A 17,255-nucleotide genomic window follows, 5' to 3' on the forward strand; every position below is an offset into this window, starting at 1 on the left:
AGCGGGTTTGCGAATCATTTGATTCAGATTGAAACTTTGAATCGGATTCAATAATCACTTGATTCAAATCGGAACGTCGAATCGGATTCATGAATCATTTGATTCACATCGGAACTTTGTACCGGGTTCGCAAATCATTTGTTTCAGATCGAAACTTCAAATGGGGTTCATGAGTCATTTGATCCAGATCAGAACTTTAGATGAACAGAACTTTGGATAGTTTCCATATACTTGTCTAGATGAACTCTGAATAAAGAAGAGATTTTTGTCTATGTGAAATTTAGCTAGCAGCGAACACACTTAAGTCATATTTTCCTATATTCACTTTTGAGTAGTCAATCAATCCAAAGAAAACTTAACTTACAAGAAAAGTCACTTACAAAATGAGATCAGATCAACATGAATAAACCTGATCGAAATGTCTCTGTGGTTGATTGGCAAATGTGAACGAATCTTTCTCAGAAGAGACAAACACAGCAACTCACTTCAATGTCTGACTTATATTATAATAACATCCATAAGCTTCTTGTGAAATTTGGATGAACTCATGAATCTGTTGTTTGAGCTCTTCATATTTAAGGAGAGAGCTATAGTTTCCAATGTTAGACATCGCTTGCTATGATTTTGAAGGGTGTAGAATTTAGTGAATGTTATGTCCCCACCGATGCCAAAAATCAAACTTACACTCTTGCTTTTAACAAATACAACTGTGTATTGTTTAATTCATTTATACATACATTTTAAATTTCTATCACACCTGTTGCTGCCAAAATTACGGTCCATTTTAAATGTTGTTTTCTGTTTTTGGTTGACATCATTGCATACTTTGCATGTGCTTCACTTTATTTTTGCCATTTAGTTTTATTAGTACATACTTTAATTTTAGAATTTGAAAGAGAAGACATTGTTTGATAAACGAGAACCCAAAGAGTGCTTGAAAAGTCTTTGAAAATCCTCAAAATCTCAAATCTGATCATTGGGAACTTTTGAGGAACGTTGGTTTCCAGAAGCTTTGCTTTCAATCTTCTAATGTGGAGGAATGATCTTCTCAAACCTCCAAAACATCCTGCGTGTTTTGAGGAACATTTATTTATTCATCTCTCAATCATCATTGGATTGGATCATTTCAATGTAATCTTACTAAGACATAATATTGGAGATATAGAGCGATCACTGATATTTACATCATTTTATGTCAGCATCTGCTCTACTGTTAGAAAGATCTCAGTGATTTACATTGTAAATCAGAATATTTCTGAGTTTCTTTAATAAAACTGAGCTGTTTCTTCCTCTATCTTCTCACTTTATCAGACTACACTCTTAAAAATAAAGGTGCTTTAAAAGGTTCTTCACAGCGATGCCATAGAAGAACCATTTTTCCTCAAAGAACCATCTCTTACCTTTTTATAATCTGATGAGCCTTCTTTTACCACGAAGAACCTTTTGTGAAACAGAAAGGTTCTTCAGCTGTTAAAGGAGTAGTTCCCTTCCAGAACAAAAATGTACAGATAATGTACTCACCCCCTTGTCATCCAAGATGTTCATGTCTTTCTATCTAAAGTCGTAAGAAAATAATCATGTTTTTTGAGGAAAACATTTCAGGATTTCTCTCCATATAGTGGACTTCGATGGTGTCCCTGAGGTTGAACTTCCAAAATGCAGCTTCAAAGGACTCTAAACGATCACAGCTGAGGAAAAAAGGTCTTCTCTAGCAAAACGATTGGTTATTTAAAAAAAAAAAAAATTCTATACTTTTTAACCTCAAATGCTTGTCTTGTCTAGCTCTGTGTGTAGAGGTTAAAAAGTATATACACTGTAAATGTTCCTCGGCTGGGATCATTTAGAGTCCTTTGAAGCTGCATTTTGGAAGTTCAACCTCGGGGGCACCATAGAAGTCCACTATATGGAGAACAAATGGTTCTTCTATTGCATCATGAACGCACCTTTATTTTTGAGAGTGTATATGAGCCATAAAAGCCTGATGGATCATATAATACTCAACAAAACACATATGCAAACTTTCTTGTAATATATTTTGTCTAAAGGTTCCGGCTATATGCCAGGCTTTACAGGGTTAAAGAATACACTGCAAAAAATGCTTTTCTAGCTTATTTTTTGTCTTGTTTCCAGACAAAATATCTAAAAATTCTTAAATCAAGAAGGATTTTCTAGACAAAAAAATCAGAAAAAACAAGTCAAATTTAAGTGAGTTTTTGCTTAGAACAAGCTAAATAATCTGCCAATGGGGTAAGAAAAAAAAATCTTATTTCAAACAGAAAACAAGATTATTTTGCTTGTTTTAAGCAAATATGCACTTAATTTTGACTTGTTTTTCTGAATACGACTCGTTTAGAAAATGCTTCTTGATTCTTGATATTTTGGCTGGAAACAAGACAAAAAATCTAAGCTAGAAAAGCATGTTTCGCAGTGTGCCATAGTATTGGAAATTCTGTAAAGCAGTAGCATTGGGGTACGATGCCAACGATTTTCCTAAGAGGAATGGAGCGAGTGATTCTGAGATGGGCAGCCGCTCTGAAAGAAGGCCAGCGCTGGAGTCGGCCGTACAACCAAAAATATGTTTTTATTGTGAATGTACATCTAAAGCCCTCACGAGTGTGAAGACGGAACAGAAGGCGGTCGTGGAGACGGCAGAGGCGGCGAGGGCCACAGGGGTGTGTTTGTGGAGGTGCGTGTGGCCGTCAGACCTCAGTGCATATGGATCGAGTCACAGAAACACAGTTTACAAGTAGTTGGTCATTATAAGAAGCACCATTACAAACCCCTCCGTTCCAGGGGTCCTCTAGTTTACAAATGCGATCGCGAGTAAAAAAGTGACACGGTTACAGTATAGACACACTTAAATTACATGGACGGGGTTTCTGAGGGTCTTACAAAGATCTTCATCCGCTCTTACACAAGTTAAGGTCTGAATTCAAAGCAGAAAGACTTCAGTTCATACGTGTTGCAGGAACTGCAAATAATGAATATCTTTCCTAGTATTGTTGACTTGTTTTCCAGTGCAAATGTCTAAAGATTCTTAAATCAAGATACATTTACTGGAGATGCAAAATCAACACATAGAAGAACACATATCTGTCAATAGCTGTTTTTTCAATCCATGAACGAACCAGCACACCGATCTCATTGCACACCTTTCCCAGGAAGTGATCATTTATTCTCAGGCATCTGAACGCAAGGAAAAAATAGTCACAGAATAACAACTTTCATTCTTAAGACTGATTCTGCACCAGTTCCTGGGAAGTGATTTTGAGTTTGGAACACATTGGATGAAAACAGTTCTTTTTTTGACAAATGTTATATGTGTCTGTAAACATATGGCATTCAGCTTTTAATGTCTTAAAATCTTAAAAAAAAGTTTATTGTTATTTATTTATCTATTATTATTATTATTATTTTATGTATTTTTATTATTGTTATTATTTTTTTGTAGGTCTACCAGGTGTGTTGGGGTGGGTTCTAAATTTTCACAGTTGCTTGTTGTTTTATATCACTGTTCCCAGAAGAAAATTCAATAAACAGTTGTTAACACAAATGTTATATGTGACCCTGGACTACAAAATCAGTCATAAGGTTAAATTTGACAAAACTGAGATGTATACATCATATGAAAGCTCAATAAATAAGCTTTCTATTGATGTATGGTTTGTTAAGATAGGACAATATTTGGCCGAGATACATCTACTTGAAAATCTGGAATCTGAGGGTGCAAAAAATCAAAATACTGAGAAAATCACCTTTAAAGTTGTCCAAATTAAGTTCTTAACAATGCATACTACTAATCAAAAATTACATTTTGATATATTTACAGTAGGAATTTCACAAAAAACTTCATGGAACATGATCTTTACTTAATATCCTAATGATTTTTGGCATAAAAGAAAAATCAATAATTTTGACCCATGCAATGTATTTTTGGCTATTGCTACAAATATACCCCAGCGACTTAAGACTGGTTTTGTGCTCCAGGGTCACATATGTGAAATTCTAATTTTCTGCATAAATTTACAACTTGGAAACAGAGCTAATGGTAAATAAAAAAATTTATTTTCCACTTGAATTAATTTAATTAATTCAAAAAGTTTTATAAACGTCGTCAAAACGATCCCCATTCATATGGATCCACAAAAAGGACTACAAACGCTGTTATTGTGCAAGCTAGACCAGTAGATGGTGATATCACTTTATTAAGAAACATAATTAGTGTTTTTGTAGTTTACACAGAGACCGCTTCAAAAATGTCCATATTGAAACCCATTTTAAAAGTTCGAGTTTGCAGGCCTAAAATTGTTAATGTATAAATAAATGGCCAAAATGCATACAAAGTTTTTCGTTTAGAGTTGAAAATGGTGCCGTGTAAACACCCTGAATCATAAACAGTATCAGTCACTTAGAAAATGTTTTCTTGTTTTGTCACTTTTAGTGTTAGGAAAAGTTACTTTTAAAAGTAATGCGTTAGAATTTTGTGTTACGCCATAAAAAAGTAACTAAATGCATTACTTCGTTACTTTTTACAGAAAGTAATGTTACATTACTTTTGTGTTACTTTTCGTCACCTGAGCTTTTGTAAACAGACAACGTCTTCAAAACGATCCCGTTCATATGGATCCACAAAAACGACTACAAGCGCTGTATTATGCATGTTAGACCAGTAGATGTTACTTTATAAAGAAACACAAAGTTTTCACAAACTCGTGTTATTGTAGTTTACACAGAATCGATTTTAAAAATGTCCACATTGAAACCCATTTTAAAAAGAGTTTTCAGGCCTTGACACGTAAACAAATGGCCAAAATGCATAAAAAAAGTTTTGTTTTCAGTACAAAATAGTGCTGTTTTTTAAAAAACGTTTCTTTTGAAAAAGTTACATTTGAAAGTAATGCATTACAATATTGTGCTACTCCATTAAAAAGTAACTAATTGTGTTACTTTTTATGAAAAGTTACTTTGGTGTTACTTTTTGTCACCTGAGCTGAGCTGTGCTTGTTTATTTTTAATAACAAAAACCCAAAAGTTACATTTTTGGCAACTGCATTACTTATTTGAAAAAGTAAGTAAAAATTGTTTTTTAATTTAAAAGTAATGCGTTGAAAAAAGTAATCTGATTCCATAACTAATGCGTTACCATCAACACCGCTCACTTTGCTTCTCCATTAAATCTTGATTTAAGAGTCTCGAGACATTTGCGCTGGAAAACCAGACAGAAATACTGAGGAAGAACAGCAGTTTTTTGCAGTGTGATCAGAAAGTACAGTACAAGTTATTTTTCCATATTCTAGTGTTTCTGAGCACATGTTCAAAACAGAAGCTGTTTTGTATAATAAAAGAACAGTAATGGAGACGTGTTGGGAGTCGCGTTATCAAACTCGTATTGTGTTCCGTTGGATGTATTCCTTGCATTTAGTTGATTTGCTCTGAACTGACCTTGATAAGAGCTGCAGAAACCCCGTTAGCATATTTGCAGAGAACAGAAAGGCTAGCGTCGGGCGCCCGCAGACGGCGTGGGTCGGTTATTACAGTGCACGGATCTACGCGCTCACGTGACTAGCACCGGTAAGATACGATAGACTGGGCGAGAGCGCGGCGCGACCCCGGCGTCCGTCTGCGTGTCCGCGGCGGTGGGAGTGTGTAATATGGTATGCGAGCGTATGATTGGCGGGTGCGGTACGTGCTGCTCTTTGGGCGAGGCTGCGGCAGTCTGTCCGTGCGTCCGTCAGTGCAGGACGATCTGTACGCTCATGTGCAGAGCGTCTCCCAGCTGTTGGCTGAGGTAGTCCGTGTCGGGCCGCTCTCCCGTGGGCTCCCTGCTGCCGGACAGCGGCACGCTGCGGATTTGTAAATAATAGGCTCCCGGCTGGAGAGCTTTCTTCTTGGATATGTGCAGGTAGCTGACGCCGTCCTTCTGGTTCATGCGGAACAGGCCGTCGTCGTTGCCGTAGTCGATGGTGTAGCGCACGTGGTTGGCGAGCGTGGACAGCGCCGGAACGAAGTCGAGGATGTGGTCTTTGCTCTTCAGCGTGCTGATGTTCAGCCGGAGCTGCAGCGTGTCGTCCACATCTACACTGGCCAAACTCACCCAGTCCAGATCATTCTGCACAGAAACACACACCACACACCGTTACGAAGAGCTTTGTCTTCATTTCATTACACAGAGGTTCTAAGCAGGGATGCAGAGAGATGTCAATTCTTGGCTGAAGCCAAACTAAATTAAACATTGGGCTGAAGTGTGTTTTTCCCTCATGTATTTTGCCCTTTTTTCACCATTGCAGAAATTAAATAGCCAAAATGTGCTTTTTACAGTTTTGTCTTGCTTTTCCAAAAAAAAAAAAAAAACTATTACAAAACATCAATTTAAAAATATTTATTTAACACTGAACATTTGTAACCTTCTAGTAGACATTATAGCCTGCCAACAAACCACAATTTAACTTAAAATGAATAAGCTAGTAAAATTATATTATTTGGCCATTTTTAAGGGATGCACCAAAATTAAAATTCTTGGCCGAAGCTGAACAAAATTAAACACTGGGCAGAAACCCGATTAGCAAACAGGTTTTTTTGTGTTTTTCCCCCCATGTATTTTGCCAATTTTTTTCACCATTGCTTAACTTAAGCAGCCAAAATGTTCTTTTTTACAGTTTTGGCCATTTTTGAGACCCCCTCTTGAATCAGGCATGTGTTTTTACTGTACAAATAAACGCAGCCTTGCTGAGCAAAAGAGACTTCTTTTAAAGCATTAGAATATAGGGATGCACCGAAATGAAAATTCTTGGCCGAAGCCGAAACTGAACAAAATTAAACACTGGGCTGAAGGCCAATTACCGAACACGGTTTTTTGTGTTTTCCCCCCATGTATTTTGCCAATTTTTTTTTTTTTACCATTGCATAAGTTAAATAGCCAAAATGTGCTTTTTACAGTTTTGTCTTGCTTTTCCAAAAAAAAAAAAAAAAAATCTATTACAAAACATCAATTTAAAAATATTTATTTAACACTGAACATTTGTAACCTTCTAGTAGACATTATAGCCTACCAACAAACCACAATTTAACTTAAAATTAATAAGTTAGTAAAATTATATTATTTGGCCATTTTTAAGGGATGCACCAAAATTAAAATTCTTGGCCGAAGCTGAACAAAATTAAACACTGGGCAGAAACCCGGTTAGCAAACAGGTTTTTTTGTGTTTTTCCCTCATGTATTTTGCCAATTTTTTTCACCATTGCGCAACTTAAGCAGCCAAAATGTTCTTTTTTACAGTTTTGGCCATTTTTGAGACCCCCTCTTGAATCAGGCATGTGTTTTTATTGTACAAATAAACGCAGCCTTGCTGAGCAGAAGAGACTTCTTTTAAAACATTAGAATATAGGGATGCACCGAAATGAAAATTCTTGGCCGAAGCCGAAACTGAACAAAATTAAACACTGGGCTGAAGGCCAATTACCGAACACGGTTTTTTGTGTTTTCCCCCCATGTATTTTGCCAATTTTTTTTTTTTTTTACCATTGCATAAGTTAAATAGCCAAAATGTGCTTTTTACAGTTTTGTCTTGCTTTAAAAAAAAAAAAACAATTACAAAACAGCCATTTAAAAATATTTACTTATCACTGAACATTTTTAACATTCTAGTAGACATTATAGCCTCCATTTTAAGACCTCCTTCTTGAATCAGGCATGTGTTTTTAATCTACAAATAAATGCAGCCTTGCTGAGCAAAGGAGAATGTTAGAATAAATGTATTAATAGAGCTGTTGGAATTATTTTATTTTATTTTTTATTTGACAGAACAGCAGTAAAATGACAATACTAACATTTCTGAATGTTGACTTTTATTTAGTGGTAAACCCGTAAGAAGAGCTCAGTCCTAGTGTTTGCTTTAGCAGCAGATTTGTGAATGATTGTCATCTTTGGGCTTTGAACCCTGGCTAAGGAGCTGCTGTCAGAATAAATACAATTGGTGTCTGGTGTATTAGACCAGTGTTTCCCAAACTTTTTTTCTGGGGACCCACATTTTAAAGTCGATAAATCCTTGTGACCCAATGAACATTAGGCCCATATAGTTCATATATCACGAAGAGAATTTATGCATTAACAAAATATGTATGACCATTTTTAAGGTCATGCTTCCACTTAACTATTTAAAAGAGATACAGATATTTGACAAAGCACATTTTTTTTATTTAAGTAAACTGCAGATTTGCAGAAAATGTTGTTTACCACAAACACAATATTTATCCGTTATTTTGATATCAAATCAAAAAGTGCTTTTTCAGCATTGTGATCCTCTTTTATCACAGTACACTAATACAATAACAGACATATTCACGTTTAAACTCAATAAAAACAACGTATTATTCAATGCACTTGACTTCTAGATTTGTATATTAAGTTGCTCAAGCAAGTTGCAACACATTTAAACACAACATAGGGAGGCTATAGCTTCCTTTTTTTTAATTAAAAATTGGGCTATCAAAAAATATTTTAATTAAAACTTACCACAGACAGAAACAGTCGGCTCTCATGCTTTTCTTTCGCATTAAATCTTTATTAAAAACAATCCTTTTAAAGAACTTTTCTACCTGGACAAGTGCACGTATTATGTTCCCTTTTTCTTTAAAACTGCACTATTCCTTATTTTAAACCTAGCCAAAAAGCCATGTGTTGACTGTGAAAAAGTGGACTTCATTTATATGCATTTATGGGACATTTTCGTGGCAATCCATGTTCATTTTTACAGCGAACAATGCGCTGTCACTTTAATTCAGCACATGCAGCACAGCAAAAAATAGATTCTGCCGAAATGATCGCTGCTCTGCTGCAAACGCACTGCTTCTGGGACGTACTGCTGGACAGCAGTGCAGTGTGAACGCTCCAGGGTGCGAAAAAAAATACGCAACGCATACGCACTGCAGACGGAGTATGTGTGAAACAGGCGATGCAGAGCGCAGCTAAAGAACAACAACAAAAAAAGAAAGCAGAAGAAGAAGAAAATGACGAGCTCCCTCGTGCGGCTAATAGGTGAACTACACATATAAATTTTAATCAAGAGTATATAGCGCACTGAAAAAGAGTGCTCGACTTGGCGACCCATACAAAATCTCCCGCGACCCACTTGTGGGTCGGGACCCCGCCTTTGGGAATGACTGTATTAGATAACAGAACGTTCTGGAGTTGATTGACTAATGGATGATTTCAGTCATCATACAGTAACCTTTCTCTTCTACTGGAAGACATGAGACGCGCTTCTAAACAGTCTCTCGCTGTCGCTGCTTGGAATGATTTTTGCGTCAGTTTTAAATGCTTCCACACAATGTTTGCTGCATTAGTGCGCGCCTCTATTTGATCGCGTCACGTCATTGTTTGCTATCATTTATTCAGCCTTTTTGCTTATTCAAATGATTTCAGTTGCCGAAAATTTGGTGCATCCAAATCCAAGTGTCTCAGTGAACGCTGGATTACCTGAAGCTCCTCAGTTCCATTGACGTTCCTGCGTTTGCGACCCTTCTTAGGATAGCCGTTGATTTTACACTCATAGCAGGCCTCAGGAGAGAGAGCGTTCTCATCTCCATCAGCGCCAGAAGACAGAGGAGATCCACCGGGTGGCAGACCTGAGCTGGACAGACAGTGTCTGAAACAAACAAGACAATAAAATTCAGCAGAGGATGGATGTAAATCTACATTTTTATTAGGGGTTTAAGTGCGTAGTGCCAAAACCCTATTGCAATTGTTAGAATGGTCACAGATCAGCAATCTGACCTAAAACTGACAACTTACAAATCGTAAGTCGTAGAGATTTGAAACTAGGAGGAAACTAGCTTTATTTTCATTATGTGTGTGTGGAGTCTGACCCCTGTCCAGCTCGCAGGTATCCAGGTGGGCATCCGCACAGGTATCCTCCGTCGGTGTTGGAGCAGCCGTAGGTGCAGGGGTTCTGCGATGAGCCGCATTCGTTGATGTCGTGACAGCCGCCTGACATCTGCTCGAAGGAGAAGCCCGTCGGACACAGGCAGCGGAAACTGCCCAGTGTGTTGTGACACGAGGCGCCGCCGCATATCTGACTGTTCTGGCACTCGTTCTCATCTGGACACACAGACACACACGGGGTCAAAGGTCAGGCCGGTTCCCACAGCGCCGCTCCGCTGACCTACATTTACACCCTGGCGGTCAGCGAGCAGACGCCGCGTCTGCAGGAGCACGAGGACTAGCTGGATTCACACCAAATATCAGGAGACTTTAATCAGCACAGGAAGAGCCGAGCGTCCAGTCACAGACTGACAGACCCCACACAGGATGATGGGAAAACCCTTTCCTCACACACACAGACTGGGATGACAGTATCAATTTCCTGTTTGAATCAACACTTATTTTGAGGAACTGATTTTGATTCTTAAATCCCAGGATCAATGTTTTATTTTGTGCTTCTCTTAGACGTGAACAAAATGTAAACATTATTTGTCGGACTTGTTACATTTAATATGAAACAAAGTTTCAGGTTTTAAATTCTTTCATGTATATTACTGAATTAACAATAAATACAATTTTGCAGTTCTTAAATGTGTTGTTAATTAACACTGTAATCAAAGCGATCTGAATTAAGACTAATTGAATTGAAAACTTGAATCAGAATCAAATCAGGCGGATGGACAGAGACTGACGGACAGACAGACGGATGGAAATACAGGCCGATAGATGGACAGACAGACAAATGGAAAGACAGACGGATGGACAGGTGGACAGACAGAAAGAAAGATGGACAGATGGACGGATGGAAAGACAGACAGATAGAGAAGTGGCCAGACAAAAAGATGGACAGACGGATGGAAAGAGACAGATGGATGGATAGTGGGACAGACAGAATGACCCACAAGGGGAAGGACAGACAGATGGACAGACTGACAGAGGGACAAGGGGACAGACAGAAGGACAGACAGACTGACAGGTGGACAGACAGACAGAGGGACAAGGGGACGGACAGATGGACAGACAGACAGATGGACAGACAGACAGACAAGGGGAAAGACAGATGGACAGACAGACAGACAGGTGGACAGACAGACAGAGGGACAAGGGGACAGACAGACAGACAGACAGACAGAGGGACAAGGGGACAGACAGATGGACAGACAGACAGAGGGACAAGGGGACAGACAGATGGACAGACAGACAGACAAGGGGAAAGACAGATGGACAGACAGACAGACAGACAAGGGGACAGACAGATGGACAGACAGACAGATGGACAGACAGACAGACAGAGGGACAAGGGGACAGACAGGTGGACAGACAGACAGAGGGACAAGGGGACAGACAGACAGACAGACAGAGGGACAAGGGGACAGACAGATGGACAGACAGACAGAGGGACAAGGGGACAGACAGATGGACAGACAGACAGATGGACAAGGGGACAGACAGATGGACAGACAGACAGACAAGGGGAAAGACAGATGGACAGACAGACAGATGGACAAGGGGACAGACAGATGGACAGACAGACAGACAGACAGACAGACAGACAGACAGACAGACAGACAAGGGGAAAGACAGGTGGACAGACAGACAGATGGACAGACAGACAGAGGGACAAGGGGACAGGCAGACAGAGGGACAAGGGGACAGACAGATGTACAGACAGACAGAGGGACAAGGGGACAGACAGATGGACAGACAGACAGACAGACAGACAGACAAGGGGAAAGACAGACGGACAGACAGGCAGGTGGACAGACAGACGGACAGACAGACAGACAGACAGACAGAGGGACAAGGGGACAGACAGGTGGACAGACAGACAGGTGGACAGACAGATGGACAGACAGACAGAGGGACAAGGGGAAAGACAGACGGACAGACAGACAGGTGGACAGACAGACGGACAGACAGACAGACAGACAGAGGGACAAGGGGACAGACAGATGGACAGACAGACAGGTGGACAGACAGATGGACAGACAGACAGAGGGACAAGGGGAAAGACAGACAGAGGGACAGACAGGTGGACAGACAGACAGATGGACAGACAGGTTCACAGATAGATGGGCGAACATACAAACCCATGGACAGATGGATGGAGAGATCGACAGATGGACAGGTAGATGGAAAGATGGATGGACAGACAGGTTGACAGATGAGCAAACATGCAGACAGATGGACAGACGGAAAGATGGACGGACAGACAGAGGAACAAGAGGACAGACAGACAGGTTGACAGAAAGATGGGCGACCATGCAAATAGATGGAGAGATGGACAGACAGACAGACAGACGGACAGATAGACAGATGAATGTACAGACAGATAGATGAAAAGATGGACAGACAGACAGACAGGTGGACAGATAGATGAATGTACAGACAGATGGACAGACAGACAGAAAGATGGAGAGATAGACAGAGAAACAGACAGACAGACGGACAGGTGAAGGTGTCTCACCGACGCACTGGTTCCACTGGTAGTGCTGCAGGTATCCCTGTGGACAGCTGCATCTGTAGCCGCCCACCAGATTCTGACAGCCGTGCTGACAGCGATGATTCCCCACACACTCGTCCATGTCTGACACACACACAGAGTATTAGTCAAACCTTCTAATGTATGTTTGTCTGTGTGTGTCTGTGTATTTTTGTGTTTGTGTACCTTCACAATGCTGTCCGTTGGGGTCGAGGGAGAATCCTCTCTGACACTCACAGTTGAAACTTCCGGGGCTGTTCTGACACACTCCGTTCGGACCGCAGAGACCCGGTTCACCGGCACACTCGTTATTATCTGTCAAACACACACTTCATCACTCTATGAACTATGAATGTTGATCATGATGCGACTGTCAGGACAGGAAAGGGAAGTGCTTGAGGACACAGTGCTGGGTTTGTGTTTTACAGCTGTTTACTTCAGCTAATGGATCACATCTAAACACCAGCTGCCGTAACCATGGCAACAGAACCGGTACATCCCATAACAACTGACAGCTGGGTCACCGTGGCACCAGACGGCTGGAGAGGCAGACGTGACATCATCAGAGCGTCTTCCTCAACATCTGCTCAAGACTAGCACGCAGTACCAGAGTATTGGACAGGTACCATGGTATTTGTTCGGGAAACAATGACATGAACTGAATTTCCAAGCTGACAAATGAAACTCTGCTAAACTTTTTGCTAAACAAGCTAAAACTAAAACCATAAAAACATCTTCGTAACTTGAAATAAACTTAGCCAAAATAAAATACAGACATATAACTTATTCTTTTTTCCTGTGATGCAAAGCTGAATTTGATCCTTCAGAAATCATTCTAATATGCTGATTTATTATTAGAATTATCAATGTAGGCAACAGTTGTGCTACCAAATATTTTTTTGGAACCTGTGATAACTTTTTTTAGGATTCTTTGATGAATAAAAACAAAAAAAACAAAAAAACAACAACAACAACTGCATTTATTCAAAATATAAATCTTTTCTAACAATATAAGTCTTTGCTATGACTTTTTATCAATTTACACATCCTTGCTGAATAAAAGTATTAATTTCTTAAAAAAAAACTAAACAAAACAAAGAGTAAAAATTGACTGACCCCAAACTTTTGGAACAGTAGAGTATATTGTTAGAAAAGATTTCTATTATAAATAAATTCTGTTCTTTTTAACTTTTTATTCAGAAAAGAATCCTGAAAAAAGTATCACAGGTCCCCAAAAATATTTGGAACATTGATAATAAATCAGCATGTTAGAATGATTTCTGAAGAATCATGTGACGCTGAATACTGGAGTAATGATGCTGAAAAATTCAGCTTTGATCACTGAAATAAATTAGATTAAGAATGTTATTTTACATCGTAATAATTTTTCAGAATATTACATTTTTTCTGTATTTTTGATCAAATAAACACATCTTTGATGAGCATTAGAAACTTATTTAAATTACATAAAAAATCTTACTAATCCAAATTTTTGACATGCAGTGTGTATTTATCAACTAAATCCAACAAACTGATTTTTCTTCCTATTTTTTGACAGGGCTTTTAGACACTGTAGCAAATCTAAACTACTAGTTTACACAAATGACGTCAGAACTGTGCTTCCTCCCTTGTAAACATCTATTTAGTATCTGTGCGTGTGAGTGTTTGTTCTCACCGATGCAGGCCGTGTGGTGTTGTGTGAACCCTGGTGGGCATTTGCAGGTGAATCCTCCGATAGTGTTGACACACAGGAACTGGCAGTTGTGTTGTTTGGTGGTGCATTCATCCAGATCTGGAGAGACAGAGAGTCAGAATACACATTTATGCGAACACTAACACTGTCCTGTCGGTGAACCTGAGCTCTGAGTCTACAGGCGTAACGCTGCACCGGTGTAAATAATGAGCTGTGTGTCATTAATGTGATGTGTGTTTAATCAGCCGAGTGTTTGTGTGTGTTCTGTTCTTATCTGGGGCAGGAGGAAGTCAGATTTAGTCTAGACTCACTAACCGCTCTCTGTGTGTGTGTGTGTGTGTGTGTGTGTGTGTGCGTGTGTGTGTGTGTGTGTGTGTGTGTGTGTGTTTTACCCCGGCAGCTCTTGGCGTCGTCCTGCAGCACGTATCCTCGCGGGCAGGAGCACAGATACCCGCCGTCCGTGTTCTTACAGATGAAGTTACAGGGTTTAGGAGCCTGAACACACTCGTCCACATCTACATATTCACACAAGATCAGTTAGTTTTCGCTGTAGCTATCAGTATAATTATTGCTGTAGTTATTGTTACAGTTTTCATTGTAGTTATTGGTATATTTATTGTATTTGCTGTAGTTATCAGTAATCTCATGCAGCTCCTCTAGAGTTTCAAAAGTAAATGTTTGTGAGATTGAGACTCACCCACACACTGAGTGCCGCTGATATCACTGGTGTATCCCGGCTTACAGGCGCAGCTGAAGGAGCCCAGCGTGTTCAGACACTGGCCGTTCTTACACAGATTGCCCATCACCTTACACTCGTCAATATCTGCACAACACACACAGATCATACTCAGATCCACACACAAATAACACACACTCAATCAGCATGAACACGAGAGCCGGTGGCCTTACCCTGGCCGTCAGTGGTGTATCCGGGTCCCAGCGGGCACATCTTCTTGTACTGCGTGGTCCCGGGCAGCGGGCAGAGCTCACAGTTGGGCCCCCAGCCGCGGCCCCCATCACAACAGCACTCGGACTTCCTGACGCTGACGCGACTGCTGGAACTCATCTGACACATGGTCTGGAGAACCTCCAGGAAGCAGAAGCCCTGACGGTTATCTGACAGAAACACAGAGCACACAGTGTGTTTGAGATGCTGAGAGTCTTACTTAGATTTCTTTGTCTTGTTTCCAGTCAAAATACCTAAAAATTCTTAAATCAAGAAGGATTTTCTAGATGAGTAAAAGAAAAGTCAGAATTAAGTTTTAGTTTGAAACTGCCAATGGGGTGAGAAAAATAATCTTGTTTTGTTTCTAATAAGATTTTTTTGCTTACCCCATTGGCAGATTACTTTGCTTGTTCTAAGCAAAAACTCATTTTGACTTGTTTTTTTTCTGAAAACAAGACAATAATTTTTACTTGTCCAGAAAATCCTTCTTGATGGAAGAATTTTTAGATATTTTGGCTGAAAACAAGAAAACAAGTTCACTTGCGGAACAAAAATTTACAGATAATGTACTCACCCCGTTGTCATCCAAGATGTTCATGTCTTTCTTTCTTCAGTCGTAAAAAAATTATGTTTATTGAGGAAAACATTTCAGGAATGTTCTCCATATAGTGGACTTCTATGGTGCTCGCGAGGTTGAACTTCCAAAATGCAGTTTAAATGCAGCTTCAAAGGACTCTAAACGATCCCAGCCGAGGAAGAAGGGACTTATCTAGTGAAACGATTGGTCATTTTCTTTTTTTTTTTTTTTTTTTTTTTTTTTTTTTTTTTACAATTTTTAGAGACTAAGTGCTTTTAGGCCATGCCCACACCAGGGGGAAGAAACAATCCAACACTCTCAATTGACTTTGTATTGCAGGAAGTTACCTCCTTGTCATTTCTGACTTTAACAAAAAACAGAACAATGTCTAAAAGCTTCTATGTGACAAGGTGTACAGTAAACAAGCTAAAAAAAAAACAGAACTACATTTTTATAAGCTGTCGAACCAAAGAAAACGAGCATTTAAGGACACAGATAGTTGTGAATGTCAGGGTATTGAAGTTGGATCATCTCAATGTATCTCATCCTCTTAGGTTTACATAGGGTGGTGAAATAATCCTTTGAGATGGTTAAAAATAATGATTGTTTTCTGTCGACGGTTACTTTCCATCCAGTGGCCGTAGTTCTCAGAGTTCCCAGAGCAATGGCACATTGCGCTCTAGTTTTCTGTCCTTAAACACTCGTTTTTTGGGTCGACACCTTATAAAAAGTCAATGGAGAACATTAGATTGTTTTCCCTTCCCGGTTGGGTGTTGTTTTCAGATTATGACGTGTGGTGCTCTGTCTCTATATACTTTTTAACCTCAAACACTAGTCTTGTTTAGCTCTTCGTGAACTCTGTTCACTCCGGATCAAGACAGATAGGGTATGTCGAAAAACTCCTGTCTCATTTTCTCCTCCAAAACACTTCAAATTGTCCTACATCGCTGTTTGACCTTTTTTTGTAAAGGGGGGTTTGATCTTCTTTGCACGTTCACTTTGTAAACACTGGGTCGGTACTTCTGCAGCGATGTAGGACGATTCTGAAGTTGGAGAAAATGAGATGGGAGTTTTTTGACATTCCCTAACTGTCTTGAACCGGAGTTAACAGAGTACACATGTGCATCGCAAAGCTAAACAAGACCAGCATTTGTGGTTAAAGAGTGTATAAATATTATTTTTTTTAAGAAAATGACAAATCGTTTCGCTAGATAAGACCCTTTTTCCTCAGCTAAGATCATTTACGCTGCAAAAAATGCTTTTCTTACTTAGATTTTTCATCGTTTCCAGCCCAAATAATCTCGTTTTCCGTTTTAAATAAGATTTTTTTGTCTGACACCACTGGCAGATTATTTTGCTTGTTCTAAGTTAATTCTGACTTGTTTTTTTCTGAAAACAAGACAGTAATTTTTACTAATCTAGAAAATACTAATCTAGATTTAAGAATTTTTAGATATTCTGGCTGGAAACAAGATGACAAATCTAAGTAGGAAAAGCATTTTTTTCCAGTGTAGAGTGCTTTGAAGCTGCATTTTGTAAGTTCAAACTCACAGACACCATAGAAGTCCAGTATATGGA

The 17,255-nt window shown here is 39.4% G+C and overlaps 1 protein-coding gene across 1 annotated transcript in view; it reads right to left on the minus strand.

The window, feature by feature from the left end:
- Positions 1-911: 911 nt before the first annotated feature.
- Positions 912-17,255, minus strand: part of fbn1 (fibrillin 1) — an 89,011-nt gene continuing 72,667 nt past the window's right edge. The window contains exons 55-63 of the mRNA XM_073850264.1: positions 15,064-15,270; positions 14,852-14,977; positions 14,547-14,669; positions 14,137-14,253; positions 12,648-12,776; positions 12,447-12,566; positions 9,865-10,096; positions 9,476-9,644; positions 912-6,109 (exon numbers count right to left, since the gene is read on the minus strand). Coding sequence (XP_073706365.1) covers positions 5,732-6,109; positions 9,476-9,644; positions 9,865-10,096; positions 12,447-12,566; positions 12,648-12,776; positions 14,137-14,253; positions 14,547-14,669; positions 14,852-14,977; positions 15,064-15,270 — 1,601 coding nt within the window. The 3' untranslated portion in view covers positions 912-5,731. The remainder of the gene's footprint in view (positions 6,110-9,475; positions 9,645-9,864; positions 10,097-12,446; positions 12,567-12,647; positions 12,777-14,136; positions 14,254-14,546; positions 14,670-14,851; positions 14,978-15,063; positions 15,271-17,255) is intronic.

Source organism: Garra rufa, chromosome 11 (assembly GCF_049309525.1).
Source record: "Garra rufa chromosome 11, GarRuf1.0, whole genome shotgun sequence".
In the NCBI taxonomy this organism is placed as follows: Eukaryota; Metazoa; Chordata; class Actinopteri; order Cypriniformes; family Cyprinidae; genus Garra; species Garra rufa.